The following is a 20,356-nucleotide window of genomic DNA, read 5'->3' as shown; positions in this document are numbered from 1 at the left end:
CCACGAAATAAAGTTTTCCAAACAAAATATTTTATCCACAACAACTAACTAATTATTATCCAAGGCTACACACAGAAAAGCCATCCAAATATATAAATATGGGGATAATTTCAACTGAAAAGAAGAAGCCATGATGCTCAGTGATATATGAACAGTGACTGCAGAATCCATAGATATGTTTTATCTTTGATATACAGTTTGATAGCTAATTTTTATCTCTGATGAGGATTATCTCCATCGATCACATGTGAACTTCTACCACGTCCCTTTTTTTACAGTATTTATGTTGCTATATGATGTCCAACCTGTCAATCGGTGTGATATAGTAGAACCAAGAGCACATCTGAAGATGTATAAAACACAGAATTCTAGGACAAGAGAATCAAAAATAGAAGTTAAACAATTACATGGAACAAGATGTAGATTCAAGGACACTATTCATGTTCTCCTTCTTTTTAATGACATTAGATGTATCTTTCGACCTCAGAATCCTAGTGACTTGTACTTCCTTTAACTCCTTTGTGCTTTACTTTTTTATTTTCTTCTTTGGATTTTCACATTCTGAGCCAATATTCACAGTGAAACAACATCCCATAGTGTTTCTGCTGGCCTTAAAATGGTCTATTTAGTAATTTCATTCTTCCTATTTCGTATGACAAAAACAGGTCGTGTTATTTAACAAAATAAAAATTCTGATGTGATCAAAACAAAAAGTTTACAATTATAATACACAAGCCTTGAAATACGGCAGTGAGACCTGTACTTCTAGAGAAAAAACCAAGAGTTGGTCCTTGAGCAAGAGAGATACGAGTGGTTGGAATTACTGTAAGATATAGGAAAACAAACAAATGGATCATGTAACATATTGGGATGGTAGATGTAATTATAAATGGAGGCAGATACAACACACAGCTGTACAAAAGGATGGTAAAGGAAGTTATTTGCTGAGAAACGAGAAGACTAAAGAAAGTGTCACAGAAGGGATGTAATACTAAATAATAAAGTGTTGTGCAAAACTTAAAGACAAAAGTAACTTTCACATAATGTCTCACAGCCAAATAACATAGCTTAATGCAACTTGGACTATACATAGAAAGAGTTGCTACAGTGTAGTACAGGAGGTACCTTAAAGAACTTGTAATGAGATGAACACAAATGACACTTGTATTCAAAGACAATAATTACACTGAACTCACCACGATTTATGATGGTCCCCTGGACACTACAAAAGGCGAGACATGGTTCTTAATAGGGGGTCTCATCACCACACACGGCAATGCACACTCTGCACTCTGCTTCCCATCTCTCACTGTATGAGGATACACCCACAGTCACTAGTGAGATTGAATCTGCTTTCATCCAATAAGACTACGCGGCCCCACTCCTCACTGGTCCAGTCCCTATGCTCTTGGTACCATCGCAAGTGATGCTGCCTATGTGCAGGCATCTATGGAACACAATGTATTGGTTGTTAAGCACAGAGATCACCCCCAAACAGTCACCATGCCACTTCTTGCAGTCCTGTTACATGTATCTGCAACTGCCCCCACTGTTTGTAGTGGACCCCTTCTTGACTGTTGCATACTGTGGTGTGTGCTGCTGTAGTTAAATAAGGTCGATCAGCACCTACCCTTTGCACAGCAATGCCTGTGGTTCAGAACGCTCCTCATGAAACAATGCTGTGAGCAATACCAAACTCCAGGGGTACACTCATCATACTTTGACTTCTTCCAGTTTCCCTATTATTCTTCCCCATGTAAAGTAATCCGAATGTTGTCCCCAGGCCATGTTGTAATGAAGAACACCACCACAGCATACAATAACTGCTCACTGACACATACTGTCTTTTTCCCTTTCCTTCAACAGTCTCATGTTGTGGGGCCAGCTCCATTTGGTGCTACAGCCAAGCTAACCTGATGCCGTGTGACATCCGGCTTTCTGTGCATGAATGGGAGACTTCTGGTAACACGCTCCTGCACTTTCATTCATGTCCACTGATTAGTTAATATGTTATGTTACTTCAGCCTTAAGTTTTACAGGGCACATACAAGGTATAATACAAAATACATCCAGAACACAAATTCCATTTCTATTTCTTTCCATGGTAGTGGTTCAATCATCATTCAGTGCAAGCGTGGAGATGCTATCAGACAAAGAGAATGAGATGACACAATTCTGAGTTCTCCATGTGTTGTTTATGCTGTACAGTGCTTGTTCAGAATGGCAAAGTTACCTAAAAATCCTGCCCCTTGTAAGATTAGACTTGTAATTAATTTTCTGAATGCAAAGAACCACTAAAACGGGCAATGTTTGTTGACAGATCTGCAAAGCTTGTGAGTCTGACAGTTCAATGATGGACATGATCAAGTGCATAGTGATGAACAAAATGGGCATCCACGTTTGGTTAATGAAGAACTGATTTGTGAAATTGAAGAATTCATGAAGAAAAACAGTAAGTTTACAGCACCCAGTCTTTCTAAGAGCTTTCCAAAAATTTGAGGATCACCATTTAACAAAACTGTTTCTGAAAAACTGAATTTTCGAAAACTGCGTGCTTGCTGGATATCAAAACCTCTTACACAGCAACACAAAACAGCATCTGGACAGTGCACTTGACTTTTAGATAAATTACAACAAAGATGGTGATTTTCTAACCAAGACAGTGACCAGAGATGAGATTTGTGTCGCTTGTGTCCCCCAGTCAAAACGACAACTGATGGAATGGAGACGCAGTGTGCCCTTAGCAAAGGCTAGAGCCAAGCAAATCCTGACAACTCGAAAAGTCATACGGACTGTCTTTTGGGATGAACACGGCATGCAGTGCAAATGTTTACTGTGAGATGTTCATACACTGCTTTGCGCAATAAAGAATCAACACCGCAGAAGGTTCACAAATGATAATGTTTTAAATCACTGCATGCTCGGCCTCACACTGCAAACAAGATAAGAAAACTATTAGATGCGGTTCACACTGAGATGATACAATATGTGATATGACATGATGCAATAAAGGTCTTGCCACACGACACTTCTCGGTGCAGGTGCGACATCCGAGTTCTAACATTTCTGCTATTGTCAAGCTACTATCAAACTCTGCCTCATGTTTCTCAAGCCAGCAAACAATGTCTTTTTCTTTCTTTGTTACTTTCTTTGGTGCCTTATCCTGTATAACCGAATGATATCGAACCTTATCCATAATAGTTATACAGTGTTTGGTTAGTTCTGAAGCACAGAGTCCTCAAACCATTTCACAAAAGTATTTGGTTCATCTCTTCATGGCTGTCAGAGGTCTTGTTTGAACTTAATAACAGCAGACAATTAGAAATGAAGTCTTTTGAATATCGATCATATGCTACAATAATTGTTTTTCCTCTGCTGATCACAGCTGGCGTACTATTGCTGGCAGTATTGCCATCTAGCCTTTTTTAAAATTGTATTTTTTTTTTCTCTGCCAATCACAGTCGCCATACTATTGGTGTTGGTATCGCCTATCCAGCCTTTTTTTTAAAATTGTGTACCGCACTCAGCCATGTTCCATCAAGCCAGACGTTATCATCAAAATTTACACTTAAAAAAAGTGCCATCTACTGGTTGGGATATCTTGGCATTCTATTAATAACTTGAGGCTATAAAGACATTTATAGTGGAATTCTAACTCTATCATCACTCATAGCAAAGATGATTTACTACTCTGAAACATCTCTGCTTCTATAAGGGTAGCATGTGGCTTTCTGAGAGTTGGCTATGCCTTCCTTAGGTAATACATGTATATCTCACAATGAATCACATCTTCCTGAAACGACTCGAGTTTTGTGACCCTTTTCCTGAGATGCTGCTTCTTCCCGAGAGTCATCAATATAGGTGACTTGTCCGATTCTCTTTTCGTGAATTTCTTCTAGCAGATTCCAATCACTGATCATTCACTGATTCACAGAGCAGCTGCAGTTCACTCCATCACTTTGTCCATATCTCAAAATATTTTGTCAAGGAACACATGAATTCAAATGGCTGAATGCCTGTAACCATACCATGTCCGACGCTTTTTGAAAGTTTCCTAGGAGTGTGCAGACACAGTCTGCTCTCTTTCAACTACTTTCATCACACATCGTATGACACATGAAGCTGAAAGTTACCCAAATCTCTCATTACAATGGTGGCTGGCACATGGCTTCAGGCAGTGCAGCACTGCGGAAGAGGCAGTGGCAGCAAGAGTGCCACAGCCAGAACAACTCCCAATGGTGTATTGGTGGTGGGGGCCGAGCAGCCTGCTACCTGTCAAGTACAGCTACCTTAAATCAGACTAAAGTTGTGCTTAAACAAGATACATAGTAAAGTTAGCAGAAAATTCATTGGAAAATATCAGAAAAGGAATCAGAAGGCAAAGTTCTGCCTTAAACTTCAATCAATGTTTTGCCAACAGTCATGTGATCCCACGATGTAACCCTGCTGCCGTACCATTTGTCTGGTCTACTAGTATCTACAGTCGAAGAAGCAGCTCCGCACTTCATATAGCAGGCGGCAGTAGCCTCATAAGTGCCAACCTCATTGCGGAAAACCCCCAATGATCTCACACATTTTCGCGAGACTGGCAACAAGTATCACTCCCCTTCCACTATTAAAAAGAATTTTGATGTGTTATCCACATTTTGTGTGCAGCAATGTATGCCATAAAATGCACTGAATGTAAACTTGATGGGAACTACATTCTTCACTGCAAACTTTTCAAAATATTTGCAGTGTTTTACTTTACTATGAAGTATCACAATAACCATGGTCAATAACTGAAAATAAAACCAGTTCATTATTATGCTGAGATTTGTCAGACTATATGATGTGAAAAAAATCAATTTTTTATCAAATAGTCCCCTCAAAATTGAATGAGGAAACATGAGCGAAACCCAAAACAGTGGTTTTTATTTTTTTATGCGAAAAGCAAAAGTTTTACTGAGAAACTTACTACAGAGACATATGTAGCTTTTCCTTTTTTTAAGTCACGAAGAATGACTTGAAATTTCCCTCCCATATATCGTATGACACCATTTGTGGGGAGCATCCAGTGCTCCTTGTTGCACCTGGCAATTGATAGAGAAATGTACTGGTGTTGCACTGCAGTCATTCCAGTATGAACAGTTACGCATCACTTATCATATCGCCTCAGTGAGATTTGCACCTTACAGGTCTTTGGCAAGAGCCAGTTTGACCATTCTACATACAGCCCTAGTGACTTTTATATGCTTCTGCACCTGAAAACATTCCTTGGTGGTCAAAAGCTCAATAATGATGACGAACTCAAAGAATGTGTTACCACATGGTTGACAATGCAGGCAGCAATGTTCTGTGACGATGACATATAAAAATTTGTTCAACACTACGACAAGTGCCTACAGAATAGTGGGAGCTATGTAGAAACGTAGTTTAAGATTTTTAGTTTTTCAAATAAATATTTTTTTCTGTATATGTAACTAATTTTGTTTTTATTACCAAATGGAGCTTACTTTCTGGCTGCATCTCATTATTCTGTAGATGATTTCAATACGGTACCCTGTTTTAAAAACTAATATGGGTTTTCCCCTCAGGCTCCTCACGATAACTGTCTTCGTAAGGATTATTCACAAGTCTCCTACATCTATGTTATTACTCTGCTATCATAGTTAAGTGTCTGGCAGAGGGTTCAATAAACCTCCTTCAAGCTGTCTCTACAGTTCCACTCACAAACAGCGTGCAGAAAAAACGAGCGCTTAAATTTTTCTGTGCGAGCTCTGATTTCTCTTATTTTATCGTAATGATCATTTCTCCCTATGTAGGTAGGTGCCAACAGAATGTTTCCGCAATCAGAGGAGAAAACTGGTGACTGGAATTTTATGACAAGACCCCGTCACAGTGAAGAGCGCCTTTGTTTTAATGATTGCCACTCCAATTCAGATCATGTCTCTGTGGCACTATCTCCTCTATTTTGCAATAATACAAAATGTACCATCCTTCTTTGAACTTTTACGATGTCATCTGCCAGTCCCACCTGATGCAGATCCCACACCACACAGCAATACTCCAGAATAGGGGGAACAGCTGTGGTGTAAGCAGTCTCTTTAGTGGGTCTGTTGCACCTTCTAAGTATTCTGCCAATGAATCGTAGTCTTTGATTTGCTCTACCCACAACATTACCTATGTGATCATTCCAATTTAGGTTACTTGTAATTGTAATCCCTAAGCATTAAGTTGAATTTACAGCCTTCAGATGTGTAATCGAAATTTAGTGGATTTCTCTTAGTACTCATGTGAATAACTTCACACTTTTCTTTATTCAGGGTCAATTGCCACTTTTCGCACCACTCAATATCTTATCTAAATCATTTTGCTATTTGTTTTGGTCATCTGATGACTTTACAAGACAGTAAATGACAGCATCATCTACAAATAATCTAAGAGGGGCTACTCAGATTGTCTCCTATGTCGTTAACATAGATCAGGTACAATAGAGGGCCTTAACACTTCCTTGGGGAACACCAGATATTACTTCTGTTTTACTCGATGACTTCCCGTCTATTACTACAAACTGTGACCTTTCTGACAGAGTAATAGACTAATTACAAGAATAGTATTTCTTATCTAACATTACACACTACTAACATACACATGTGGGGAAAAAAAAAGTCATTGGTTTCCAGACATATCAAGCAGTTCAAGCTTCATAAGGTGCTTCCTGACTAATGACCAACACCAATCGACTGCTGCGTGGTTGATGGTATCATCCTTAATGTTACCAGTTCTCATGACATTCATGCTTTGTCTTTCATATACAGTGTCGCCCCCCCCCCCCCCCCCCCCCCCCCCCATTGTTTCCTCCGCTACCACACAATGGCTTGACTCTTACTTACTAGATGGGATACAATATTTCACTTTCTACAGCTTCTATTATCTGCAACTGATTAGTGGTTAAGGCCCTGGAATTGCATTTGGGACAACCAGGGTTCAAATCCCTGTCTAGCCAGTCATAAATTAAGACAAATGAAGGGAACTGTTCCTTATAAACAGGCACAGCCATATTACTTCCTGTTCTTATTTGCCTATGTCTAATTACTAGGATGTCAATGCGACATAAAACATGAATCTTTCTCCTAAAAAAAGGTACACCAGGGACCTCTTTCATGATATACAGGGTGTTTCAAAAATGACCGGTATATTTGAAACGGCAATAAAAACTAAACGAGCAGCGATAGAAATACACCGTTTGTTGCAATATGCTTGGGACAACAGTACATTTTCAGGCAGACAAACTTTCGAAATTACAGTAGTTACAATTTACAACAACAGATGGCGCTGCGGTCTGGGAAACTCTATAGTACGATATTTTCCACATATCCACCATGCGTAGCAATAATATGGCGTAGTCTCTGAATGAAATTACCCGAAACCTTTGACAACGTGTCTGGCGGAATGGCTTCACATGCAGATGAGATGTACTGCTTCAGCTGTTCAATTGTTTCTGGATTCTGGCGGTACACCTGGTCTTTCACGTGTCCCCACAGAAAGAAGTCTCAGGGGTTCATGTCTGGCGAATAGGGAGGCCAATCCACGCCGCCTCCTGTATGTTTTGGATATCCCAAAGCAATCACACGATCATCGAAATAGTCATTCAGGAAATTAAAGACGTCGGCCGTGCGATGTGGCCGGGCACCATCTTGCATAAACCACGAGGTGTTCGCAGTGTCGTCTAAAGCAGTTTGTACCGCCACAAATTCACGAAGAATGTCCAGATAGCGTGATGCAGTAATCGTTTCGGATCTGAAAAATGGGCCAATGATTCCTTTGGAAGAAATGGCGGCCCAGACCCGTACTTTTTGAGGATGCAGGGACGATGGGACTGCAACATGGGGCTTTTCAGTTCCCCATATGTGCCAGTTCTGTTTATTGACGAAGCCGTCCAGGTAAAAATAAGCTTCGTCAGTAAACCAAATGCTGCCCACATGCATATCGCCGTCATCAATCCTGTGCACTATACCGTTAGCGAATGTCTCACGTGCAGCAATGGTAGCGGCGCTGAGGGGTTGCCGTGTTTGAATTTTGTATGGATAGAGGTGTAAACTCTGGTGCATGAGACGATACGTGGACGTTGGAGTCATTTGGACCGCAGCTGCAACACGGCGAACGGAAACCCGAGGCCGCTGTTGGATCAGCTGCTGCACTAGCTGCGCATTGCCCTCTGTGGTTGTCGTACGCGGTCGCCCTACCTTTCCAGCAAGTTCATCCGTCACGTTCCCAGTCCGATGAAATTTTTCAAACAGATCATTTATTGTATCGCTTTTCGGTCCTTTGGTTACATTAAACCTCCGTTGAAAACTTCGTCTTGTTGCAACAACACTGTGTTCTAGGCGGTGGAATTCCAACACCAGAAAAATCCTCTGTTCTAAGGAATAAACCATGTTGTCTACAGCACACTTGCACGTTGTGAACAGCACACGCTTACAGCAGAAAGACGACGTACAGAATGGCGCATCCACAGACTGCGTTGTCTTCTATATCGTTCACATCACTTGCAGCGCCATCTGTTGTTGAAAATTGTAACTACTGTAATTTCGAAAGTTTGTCCGCCTGAAAATGTACTGTTGTCCCAAGCATATTGCAACAAACGGTGTATTTCTATCGCTGCTCGTTTAGTTTTTATTGCCGTTTCAAATATACCGGTCATTTTTGAAACACCCTGTATTAGTGATACACTAACACAGGAACCTCCATTATTTTTTTACTGTGGAGGACTGTTTGATATAAGGTATTCATTTTACTGCTGTTCAGCAGCTGTACTTACCATTATTAACACACAATGGCAAACTTTAAACTGTGCCATATTGCAACTTCCTTAATAGCTCACATTACCTGAGCTTTAGTCCATGCATGTGATCCTGTTGTGCAACCTTCCTGCTCCAGAAATGTATTGAAATCCGTTGTGCGGCGTTTACAACAGGACCAATATTTTAGACCTTCATGAAAAACTGGTTGACCTGGATGAAAAATGCACCTCGTGTCAGAGCTGTCTTGTCCCTGATACACCTACAGAAAACAGAAAAACTATCAACCATTATTATGCCTAAGAATTTGGAGTATTTCTTAACAGGATACAAACATCCAGAGAGGTTGCTGAATCCAAAATGAAAAGCAATGAAGAACTGTGGATCACGTCTGAGAAATTTAATGTAAATGGATATTGACGTTTTGTGAGTGTATGTAATTAGTATAGATACAGCCTCATGCATACAGTTTTTGAGAGAAAATCATGCAATACCATCTTCAAAATAAAGGCAACAAATTTTTCACATTTTTAAAAATCTGTATTCAATATCTTTTAAACTGAATGAGATCTAATTACTGTCACTGACAAGTTATCTCAGGTGTTCAAAGCAACAAAACAGTGTTGAAGCTGCCTAATTTCCGGGCCAACTACAGTTGTCTTTTTAACTGGAGTGTCATACTATGAAAAGGATAAATTGCTACCCACCACACAGTGAAGATGATGAGTCAGAGACAAGCACAACAAAGAGATGCATAAGCTTTTGGCAAAAGGCTTCTCAATTAGACAACATTTTACACACATTCATGTAAACGTAACTCACACATGACTGGGTGCTGAGGCCAGACTGCGAGCAACAGCATATGATGGGAGAAGCAATCTGGGTGGTGGGGGTAAGGAGGAAGATGGGATGGAAAGGGAGAGGCATAGCAGGGTAGTGGTGAGACACAGTAAAGTGTTGCTTGTGGGAGCATACAGGGACGAGGTGGGGAGAGGGTAGGGCAGTTAAATGCAGTCAGGAGGTTATACAGAGAGCGGGGAAATGGGAAGGAGGAGGGAAAGGACAGAAGTAAAATGACTGTGGGTGTGTTCATATGACAGAAGACTGCGTGGAGCTGGAATGGGAACAGGGAAGGGGATAGGTGGGTCAAGGACAGTGGCTAACAAAAGTTGATGCCAGAAGGGTTAAGGGAATGTAGGATACATTGCCAGGAGAGTTCCCACCTAAAAAATTCAGAAATGATGGTGTTTGTAGGAGTGATAGAGATGGCACAGGCTGTGAAGCAGTCACTGAAATGAAAAACGTTGTGTTGGGCATCTTGCTCAGCAGCTAGGTGATCCAGCTGTTTCTTGGTCACAGTTTGTCAGTGGACATATATGCAAATAGACAGCTTGTGGTGGTGGTGGTGGTGGTGGTGGTGGTGGTGGTGGTGGGAGGATGTATGGGACAGATCTTGCAACTATGTCTATAGCAACAGGCAATGGGTTGGGAGCAAGAGTCAAGCAGGGATTGTCGAAGATATTGTGTGGATTTGGTATGCAGCAGAATACCACTGTGGGAGGGATGAGAAGGATAGGGAGTAGGACATACCTCATTTCAGGGCATGTGAATCAGTTGCTCCTGAGTGATACTAAGTCACGAGGGGAATGGCCCTCAGATGGTGGGACTTCTGGAAGAGGTGGGTGACTGGAGAGATAAGGAACTGGAGATCTGTTTCTGTACAAAGTTGGGAGGCTAAATACAGTCTGTGAAGGCCTCAGAGAGGCCCTTGGTCTATTTTGAGAGAGTCTATTCATCACTACAGATCTGACAGCCACAGGTGGCTAGGTTACTTGTAAGGGACTTCTTGGTATGGAATGGATGGCACCTATTGAAGTGGAGGTCGACATCGAAGAAGGTGGCATATTGAGTTGGAGGAGGACAGGTGAAACAAATGGGGGGAGATGATGTTCATATTAACTGGAGGAATGTGCATCGGGTGGCCTCACACTTGATCCATATCATGATGATGTCGTCAATAAATCTGAACCAGGCAAGGGGTTTGGGATTCTCAGTGGTTAGAAAGGATTTGTCTACAAAACCCGTGAATAGATTGGCATAGGATGGTGCCATGTGGGTGTTCATAGCTGTACTCAGGATTTGTTTGTAGATAATGCCTTTAAAGGGAGAAGTAATAGTGGTTGAGGATATGGATGGTCATGGTGACCAGGAACGAGGTTGTAGGTTTGGAAACCATAGGGCGTTGGGAAAGTTGATGTTCAATAGCGGCAAGGCCATGGGCATTAGGGAAGTTAGTGTTAACAGAGGTGACATCAGTAGCAATGAGCAAGGCATCGTGTGGTAAAGGAACAGAAACTGTGGAGAGTCGATGGAGGAAATGGTTGGTATCTTTTATATACGAGGGTACGTTACAGGAAATAGGTAGAAGGTGTTGGTCTGCAAGAGCAGGGATTCTCTCAGTGTTGCACAGTAACCGGCCACAATGGGGCATCCTGGGTGGTTGAGATTATGGACTTTAGGAAGCATGTAGAAGGTAGGAGTGTGGGGAGTGGTAGGGGCGAGGAGAAATATAGACACCAGGAAGAGGTTCTGGGTGAGCCTAAGGATTTGAGAAGAGACTGGAGGTCCTGCTGGATTCCCGGAATGGGGTTACAGTAGTACACTTTGTAGGTGGACTAATTTGACAGCTGGTGGCAGACTCTTTCTGCCAGGTAATCCTTGTGGTTCAAAACCACAGTGGTGGAGCCTTCTTCAGAAAGTAGGATTATAAGGTCAGGATCAGTTTTTAGGTGGTGGATTGCAGTTCTTTATGTGGATGTATGGTTAGATTGCATGTTGAGGAGTTTGGGATAAGATGGTAAGGCAAGGTTTGAGGTTAAGAAATTCCGTAAAGCAGGGTGTGATTTGGGGGCAGTGGGGATGGATCACAGTTCGGTGGAGAAGAAAAATGAGTCCACCAGGATTCTACATTGGTTTTTGATTGAGTATGTTTGGTAGGGTTGCTGGTGAAAAATTGTTTCCACTATGGGTGACGGGCAGGAGGGGAGAGGTTGCTACATGTTCTTGTGACACAGGAAGGTATGGAAAATAATGTGTGAAAATACGTGAGAGTAACACAGGAAAAGTGGTCAATTTGAAGGTCTACGATTAATTATATCCCTCAGAGGTAATGTGGGACATGAGATGCTGCACCAACAATCAGCGTGGTCATGTAGCTGTTTGTTGTGACGGACAAGACGATTGATATAATGTAGCTTGTAAGTCAAAGCATGTGGTGTCATTTGGAGTGCGACACTCATTCTACCACTCCCTCCCCACCCGTCACTCTTTCTCCTCTTTTATTCCGGTTTGCACATACTAACCTCACCTAATCTAGTCACATCTGCTGTCTCCCTTCTTCATACATATCTGCCCACCAATCTGTAACCCACATTACAGACTTGTTTATTTATTTTTATCTTTGATCTCATTGTGTTTTCACATGGATTTCAGTTCGTTTGTGTCTTTCACTATCAGCCTACTGCCTCAAGTTTCCTCTTGTTTTCCAATACTTCATCAGTTCCGCCCCCTTTGTGATCTCCCCATGTATTATGGCATTTTTGGCAATTTTTTTTCACATGTAGTTCTACATTATTTACATATTTTTGAACATTTTTATCCTTCACCATAGATCCTTGCTCCTTCCATTTGTGCCAATACAGAAAAGTTTCCTTATCCTTCGCCAGAACCCAATCCCCCATACTGTTCCTGTGTTGTTATCTGGCTCATGGAATCCCCACAAATGGACTTACCATCAAATTAACTATCTCATGCTGCTACCTCTCCTTCCACAATGACCTCCATCTGTTCAGGTTCCTCCAATCCTTAACCCTCAACAACACTGTCCTGCAAAACCATGTAAATCAGGCCCAAACCTCCATGCAATACCTCCTCTCCATCCATAAAATTCTCCTGCTGTGCAATCCCAAACAGCTGTATCCCATCTCACACAATGAAACTCTTGCCTTCCAGAAACTAGAGCTGCACGCACAATGTCATCTCCAAAAACTATCCCACCTGTTCATCTCCTACTCCCACCTTGGATTACCCCTATCCACCACCCCTACAACAGCCTCCAAACCTCCTCCACATTCTTCGAAGGCTGGCAAACACTGTCTCACAGACCTACTACATTTTCCCCACCCTCAAAAACATCCTCCCTCCACCATGCAGAATCAAGAACCTAAACAGACCCCAAACACAGTTATGAACCTTTCCTCCAAAATCCTTACTCCCACAGAACTATCAGTGTTTTCAAAAGGTCTTATCTTTTGCCCCACTCACAAATTCAATCATGCTGGCCTTGTTAAAAGGCCTTCTGTCCTTCTCTCAGTCCTTACAGTGTAAACTCTTTTTCACCACCAACCCTACCAAACGCACTCAAACAAAGATCAACATTGAACCCTGTCTGACTCAGTCCACTCCTCCATCCAAATGTGATCCACCTTCACTGTCTCCAAATCACACTGTGTTAACTTTACAGAATTTCTTGACCTCAAACCTTACCTCACCATCACTCGCCAAATCCCTCAACATGCAACCTAACTGTACATCCACATAAAGAACTGCAATCCACCACCTAAAAATTGACACTGACCTTATAATAATCCTACTTGCTGACAAAGGCTCCACCACTGGTTCTGAACCACAAGGATTACCTGGCAGAAAGAGTCCGCCACCAGCTGTCAGATTTGTCCACCTACAAACTCTGCCATAGTAACCCCATTCCAGAAATTCAGCAGGATCTTCAGTCTCTTCTCAGATCCTTAGGCCCATCCAGAACCTCTTCTTGGCGTCTATCTCTCTCCTCACCCCTAACTGCTCCCCACACTCCTACGTGCTTCCTGAAGTCCATAAACCCAAGCACCCAGAATGCCCCATTGTGGCCTGTTACTGCATCCCCACCAAGAGAATATCTGCTCTTGCAGACCAACATCTTCAACCTATTACCTGTGACCTAACCTGCTATATAAAAGATACCTCCTTTATAAAAGCTATCTTCCTAAATGTTGACCTCCACCTCAAAGATTGCTATGTAAGTACCTCTGTCCACATCAAACCTATCAACCACCAGACATACCTCCCTTTCGACAGCTGCAATCCATTTTATATTAAGAAGTACCTTCCATATAGCGTAACCACCCATGGCCACCTTATCTGTAGTGACAAGTAATCCCCCTTGCAATACACCAAGGGTCTCACTGAGGCCTTCACAGACCTTGTATAGAAACAGATCTCTTATGCCTTGTCTCTCCAGTCACTCACTACCTCCTAAAGTTCCACCATCTGGCCACAGAGGGGCATTCCCCTCATGACTCAATACCACCCAGGAGCAACTGAATTACACTCTCCTCCCAGGTATCTAACTACCTCTTGTCATGCCACGAAATGAGGTATGTCCTACCCCCTATCCTTCACACCTCTCCCACTGCCCAACAAACCTACACAATGCCTTCATTCCTACCAACCCCTGCTCCCAGCCCCTTGGCTCATAGCTCATGTCCTTGTAATAGACCTAGATGCAAGAACTGCCCCATACATCCTCCCACCACCACTTACTCCAGTCTTGTCACGAGTATGTCCTATCCCGTCAAAGGCACGGCTACCTGTGAAACCATCAAAGGCAGGGCTACCTGTGAAAACAGGCATGTGATCTACAAGCTAAATTGCAACCACTCTGTTCTACATGGGCATGACAGCCAACATGCTGTCTGTCTGCATGAACGGCCACCGACAAACAGTGACCAAGAAACAGCTGGATCACCCACTTGCTGACCACACTGCCAAACACGAAGTTCTTCATTTCAATAACTGCTTCACAGCTTGTGCCATCTGGATCTTTATTGCAATATATCCTACATTACTGTAACCCTCCAGGCCTCAACCTTAGTTAGTGACTGTCCTTCACCGACCTTTCCCCTTCCTGGTTGGTTGGTTTGTGGGATTGAAGGGACCAGACTGCTACAGTCATCGGTCCCTTTTTCCAAAAACTTCAAACATCCACACAGGATAAAAACGAACAATGGAGATGACAAGAGATGACACAGGACCCATGACAGACTCAGACACAGACCAGACAAAAGGAATTAAAATCACACAGATTGTGACAGTGGTTGGCCGACCACATAGACAAAAAAGGAAAAGCCAACCACCCAGAAACACACTTAAAAAAAAAAAGGTCTAAAATTGTAGGCCAAAGGCCAGACTCAACACAAAAAACCACAAATACTTAGATTAAGCGATAAAAGCCCCCTGCCCGAATAAAATGCAAAACTAAGCCTGCCATAGCAGTGTCATCTGTTGAAAGGGCAGGGAGCGTATCAGGCAGCGCAAATGTCTGTCTGAGCACAGTTAAAAGGGGACAGGCCAACAAAATATGAACCACCGTCAAAGCCGACCCGCAGTGACATAGAGGCGGGTCCTCACGGCGCAGTAAATGGCTGTGTGTCAAGCAGGTGTGGCCAATGCAGAGCCGACAAAGGACAATGGAGTTGCTGCGAGTGGCTCGCATGGATGACTGCCACACATTCGTCACCTCCTTGATAGGACAGAGTTTGTTTGGTGTGGTCAGGTTGCGCCATTCAGTGTCCCAAATCTCGAAAACTTTGCGGCGTAAGATTGTTCGCAAATCAGTCTCCGGGAGGTCAATGTTCAGAGACGGTTTACTGGTGGCCCGTTTGGCCAGACAGTCAACATGTTCATTGCTCGGTATCCCAACATGGCCTGGTGTCCAAATGAAGGTCACTGAGCGTCCACTCCTGTAGAGGGCATAAAGAGACTCCTGGATTAACAATACCTAGGGATGCCTAGGGAAGCACTGGTCAAGGGCTTGTAGGCTGCATAAGGAGTCACTACAAATGACGTAGGACTCACCAGAGCAAGAGCAGATATGTTCAAGAGCGCGATAGATTGCAACCAGCTCTGCAGTGAATACACTGCAGCCAACCAACAAGGAGCATTCTTTGTATGGTCAACGGGAGTGTAAGCAAAGCCAACAAGACCGTCAACCAGGGAGCCATCAGTGTAGATGATGTCTGAGCCCCCAAACTCGCCAAGAACAGAGAGGAAGTTCTGACGGTGGACCTCAGGTGGGACTGAGCCTTTGGGGCCAAGCAATAGGTCCAGCCGAAGCTGCGGCCGAAGTATTGTCCATGAAAGGGTATGGAAACAAGTCTGCAGGAAAGGCGGTAGGTGGGAAGTGTCAAGGTCATGAAGAAGTGACTGGACATGGACAGCTAAGGAATTTCCAATTCTGGGCCACTGTTGCGGGAGATGGACCGCCATGGTGGGGAAAAGAAGACGGTAATTTGGGTGGCGAGGTGAACTATGGACATGTGCGGCATAGTTTGCGAGTAATAGTTGCCGCCGGAGCCGCAGTGGAGGAACGTCCACTTCTACAAGGAAGCTGTTCACAGGGCTAGAACGATAGGCTCCCGAAGGGAGGCGAACTCCACAGTGGTGGATAGGGTCTAGTACATGCAGTACAGAAGGGGCAGCTAAGCCATACACCACGCCTCCGTAATCAACACAAGACTGCACAATCGCTTGGTACAGCCGCAGTAGTGTATGACGATCCGCACCCCATTCGGTGTGTCTCAGGCACCGAAGGAGATTGAGATGCCGTCACCACTTGTCTTTAAGCTGACGAATATGGGGAAGCCAACTTAAGCAGGCCTCGAAGACCAGTCCCAGGAAGCGGTAAGTCTCCACTACGTCTAGTAGTTGGTCATCGAGGTAAAGTTCGGGATGGGGGTGGACGGTACGGTAGCGACAGAACTGCATCACACAAGTTTTGGCGGCCGAAAACCGGAAGGTGTGGTTGAGGGCACATGACTGCGCCTTCTGTATAGCTCCCTGCAGACGGTGTTCAGCTACAACAGTAGAAGAGGAGCAGAAAGAAATACAAAAATCAGCAGCATAGAGGAGGGGAGAGATTGACGATCCTACTGAGAGCGCAAGACCATTGATGCCAATTAGAAAGAGTGGGACGCTCAGGACAGAGCCTTGTGGGACCCCATTCTCTTGTGTATGGGGTGCGCTATGGGAAGCACTAACATGAACTCGGAAAGCACAGTAGGATAAAAAGTTCTGTATAAAAATCGGGAGTGGTCCCCGAAGACCCCACTCATGCAGAGTAGCGAGAATGTATTGTCACCAAGTCGTATCATAGGCCTTCGTGAGATCGAAAAAGACGGCGATGGGGTGTTGTCGCCGGGAAAAGGCTGATCGAATGGCAGACTCCAGGTCAATGGTGGAACGTTCTTGGCGAAAACTGCCCTGGGACGGAGCCAGAAGGTCCCGAGACTCAAGGAGCAAACTCAACCGCCGGCTCACCATGCATTGGAGCAACTTGCAAAGAATGTTGGTGAGGCTAATGGTGTGGTAGCTGTCTACCTCCAGTGGGTTTTTGCCAGGTTTCATAAAAGAGATTACGATGCTTTCCCATCATTGCGACGGGAACTCACCCTCAACCCATATACGGTTGTAAAGGCCGAGGAGGTGGCACTGGCAATCCACTGAGAGGTGTTTGAGCATCTGACAGTGGATGCGATCGGGCCTAGGAGCTGTATCAGGACAAACGGCTAGGACAATTTGGAATTCCCACTCACTGAATGGAACATTGTACAATTCAGGGTTGTGTGTGTGAAAGGAAAGGCTTTGACATTCCAACCGCTCTTTCAAGGAGCGGAAGGCCAGTGGGTAATTCACAGAAGCGGAACTCTGTGCAAAATGCTCTGCTAAGTGGTTTGCAATGGTGTCAGATCCAGTACAGACTGCTCCATTCAGTGAAAGCGCAGGGACACTGATGGGGGTCCGATAGCCATAGAGTCACCTAATCTTGGTCCAAACCTGCGATGGAGAGGTACGGAGGCCAATTGTGGAGACATGCCTTTCCCAGTACTCCTGTTTGTGTTGGCGAATGATGCGGCAGGCCAGTGCAAGGAGCCGTTTAAAGGCGATGAGGTGTTCTAATGAGGGATGCCGCTTGTGACACGCCCGCCTGCGATCTTTAATCGCCTCAGCGATCTCAGGTGACCACCAAGGCACAGTCCTCCACCGAGGAGACCCAGAAGAACAGGGAATGACAGATTCTGCGGCACTAATGATGCCGGTGGTGCCTGAGTGAACCACCACATCAATGGCATCATTGGAAAGAGGCACAATAGTGGCAATGGACGAGAACAAGTTGCAGTCAGCCTTATTCATAGCCGATCTGCAGGGGCGCCCAGAAGAGTGACACAGTGGCAGTGACAGAAAGATCGGAAAGTAGTCACTACCGCACAAGTCGTCGTGCACACTCCATTGGACAGACGTTAAAAGGCTAGGGCTGCAGATCGAAAGGTCGATGGCTGAGTACATGCCATGTGCCACACTGAAATGTGTGAACGTACCATCATTTAAAAGGGAAAGGTCGAGCTGGGCCAATTCATGCTCAATGGCGCTGCCTCGGCCTGTTGCCACTGATCCTCCCCACAGAGGGTTATAGGTGTTGAAGTCACCCAGTAACAGAAAAGGTGGCAGCAATTGGGCTATCAGCGCAGCCAGGACATGCCCCAGGACATCACCATCTGGTGGAAGATACAGACTGCAGACAGTAAGAGCCTGAGGCGTCCACATCCGAACAGCAACAGCCTCTAAAGGTGTTTGGAGAGGGAAAGACATGCTGTGAAGAGAGTGAAGGACGTAGATGCAGACGCCACCAGAGACCCTTTCATAAGCTGCCCGGTTCCTATAATAACCCCGGTAGCCACAGAGGACGGGGGTTCGCATCGCCGGAAACCAAGTTTCTTGAAGAGCGATGCAGAAGAAAGGGTGAAGGCTGAGAAGGTGTCGGAGCTCAGCAAGATGGTGGAAAAAAAACCACTGCAGTTCCACTGGAGGATGACATTATGCATGGCCGAGAAAGGCATGAAGGGACCAGGGAGGCAGATTACGCCTCCTCGTCACCTGCTGCCACCGACTGAGTCCCTGTGCAAGTGCTATCCATTGCACCTGAGGGACCAGCGAGATCCAGGTCCTCAGTGGACGCCAGTATCTCCACCTCATCCTCAGACACACAGCTTGAAGGTTGCGGTGGGGTGGGTGCCACCGCCAGTTCCTTGGTCTTAGAGGTCTTCTCCTTGGATTTCTCATGCTGCTCCTTGGGTTTCACTGGCTGGGAGGACTTCACCGATTCAGTCTCCGGGACGGAGGAGGATCGCGAAGCCCTACGAGCAGCTGCTTGTGGGCACTTATGCCACTGTAGCGTGTCATCCTTCCTGCTCGTGGAATCTTGGGAAGGGAGGGACCCAAGGAAACCCTTGTGAGCGAGAGGAGCCGAAGAATTGGATGCTTCTCCGACTTAGAAGCGGGGACAGACGTCCCCGATAGGTGCGGGGTGCTGCTCCCGAGGTAGGTGGCGCAGGAGCAACAGGGGGGATAGTACGGTTCAGCAATCGGACTGGAAGTCACGGAACAGATGGGGCTAACACAGTTGTCGTTGCAGCGGCTTATGAGGAAGTCATCCATACAGGACGTAGTCGTTCATATTTCCTCTTAGACTCAGTATAGGTCAGTCGGTCCAGGGTCGTATATTCCATGATTTTGCGCTCTTTCTGTAAGATCCTGCGGTCTGGCGAGCAAGGTGAATGATGTTTTCCGCAGTTGACAAAGGTGGGAGGCGGGGCACAGGGAGTATTGGGATGTGATGGGCATCCGCAATCTCGACATGTGAGGCTGGAAGTACAGCGGGAAGACGTATGGCCAAACTTCCAGGGATATAGGGCTTGAAAATCATAGCGGCAGACCATCACCTTGACCTTCTCTGGTAATGTATCACCCTCAAAGGCCAAGATGAAGGCACCGGTAGCAATCTGATTATCCTTTGGACCCCGATGAACGCGCCAGATGAAATGAACACCTCGACGCTATAAATTGGCACGCAGCTCGTCATCAGACTGCAAAAGTAGGTCCCTATGGAAAATAATACCCTGGACCATATTTAAACTCTTATGTGGTGCAATTTTGCACATTTTGGACAAGCCCTCCACCTCCCCAAACCTGTCCTCTAAATGCTCTACGAAGAACTGAGGCTTTGTTGACATGAATGACTCCTCATCAGCTCTTGTAGAAACTAGGAACCAGGGCGAATAAGTGTCACTGCCATCCTGAGCCTTGCGCTCCTCCCACGGTGTGGCCAGGGAGGGGAACGTTTTGGGATCATATTTCTGAGCATTAAATTGAGCCTGAGAACACTTAGAGACTGCTGGCAGCTGGCCACCAGTGAGAGATGATGTACCATGCTTCATTGCGGGTCATCTGCCCTGATGCCACCCACTCCGACCACGGGACCTCCCCACGGGCGCCACCCAGCCTCAGCATGGGCCACCTGGCAGGATGGCCATTGCCAGGAGTCCCAATACCCCAGGAAGATAGGATCTACTCCTTGGCATACATGGGGAGTCAATGGCGCAGGCATCAGCAGAGCATTCCCTGTGTTGTCAGGGGGCTACAACCAACAGGGTACATGGCGGGCTGGCTACTGTGCTGGATAT

General features: G+C 44.9%; 1 protein-coding gene across 1 annotated transcript in view; it reads right to left on the bottom strand.

Annotated features, from left to right (window-relative positions):
• The window catches only part of LOC126093006 (cysteine and histidine-rich domain-containing protein morgana), a 70,893-nt gene that overhangs the window by 9,141 nt on the left and 41,396 nt on the right, over window positions 1-20,356 (bottom strand). The window contains exon 5 of the mRNA XM_049908691.1: window positions 8,872-9,045. Coding sequence (XP_049764648.1) covers window positions 8,872-9,045 — 174 coding nt within the window. The remainder of the gene's footprint in view (window positions 1-8,871; window positions 9,046-20,356) is intronic.

The sequence above is a fragment of the Schistocerca cancellata genome, chromosome 1 (assembly GCF_023864275.1).
Source record: "Schistocerca cancellata isolate TAMUIC-IGC-003103 chromosome 1, iqSchCanc2.1, whole genome shotgun sequence".
Lineage (NCBI taxonomy): Eukaryota > Metazoa > Arthropoda > Insecta > Orthoptera > Acrididae > Schistocerca > Schistocerca cancellata.
The sequence above is the reverse complement of the archived record's forward strand: the minus strand, read 5'-3'. Positions and strand labels throughout refer to the sequence as shown.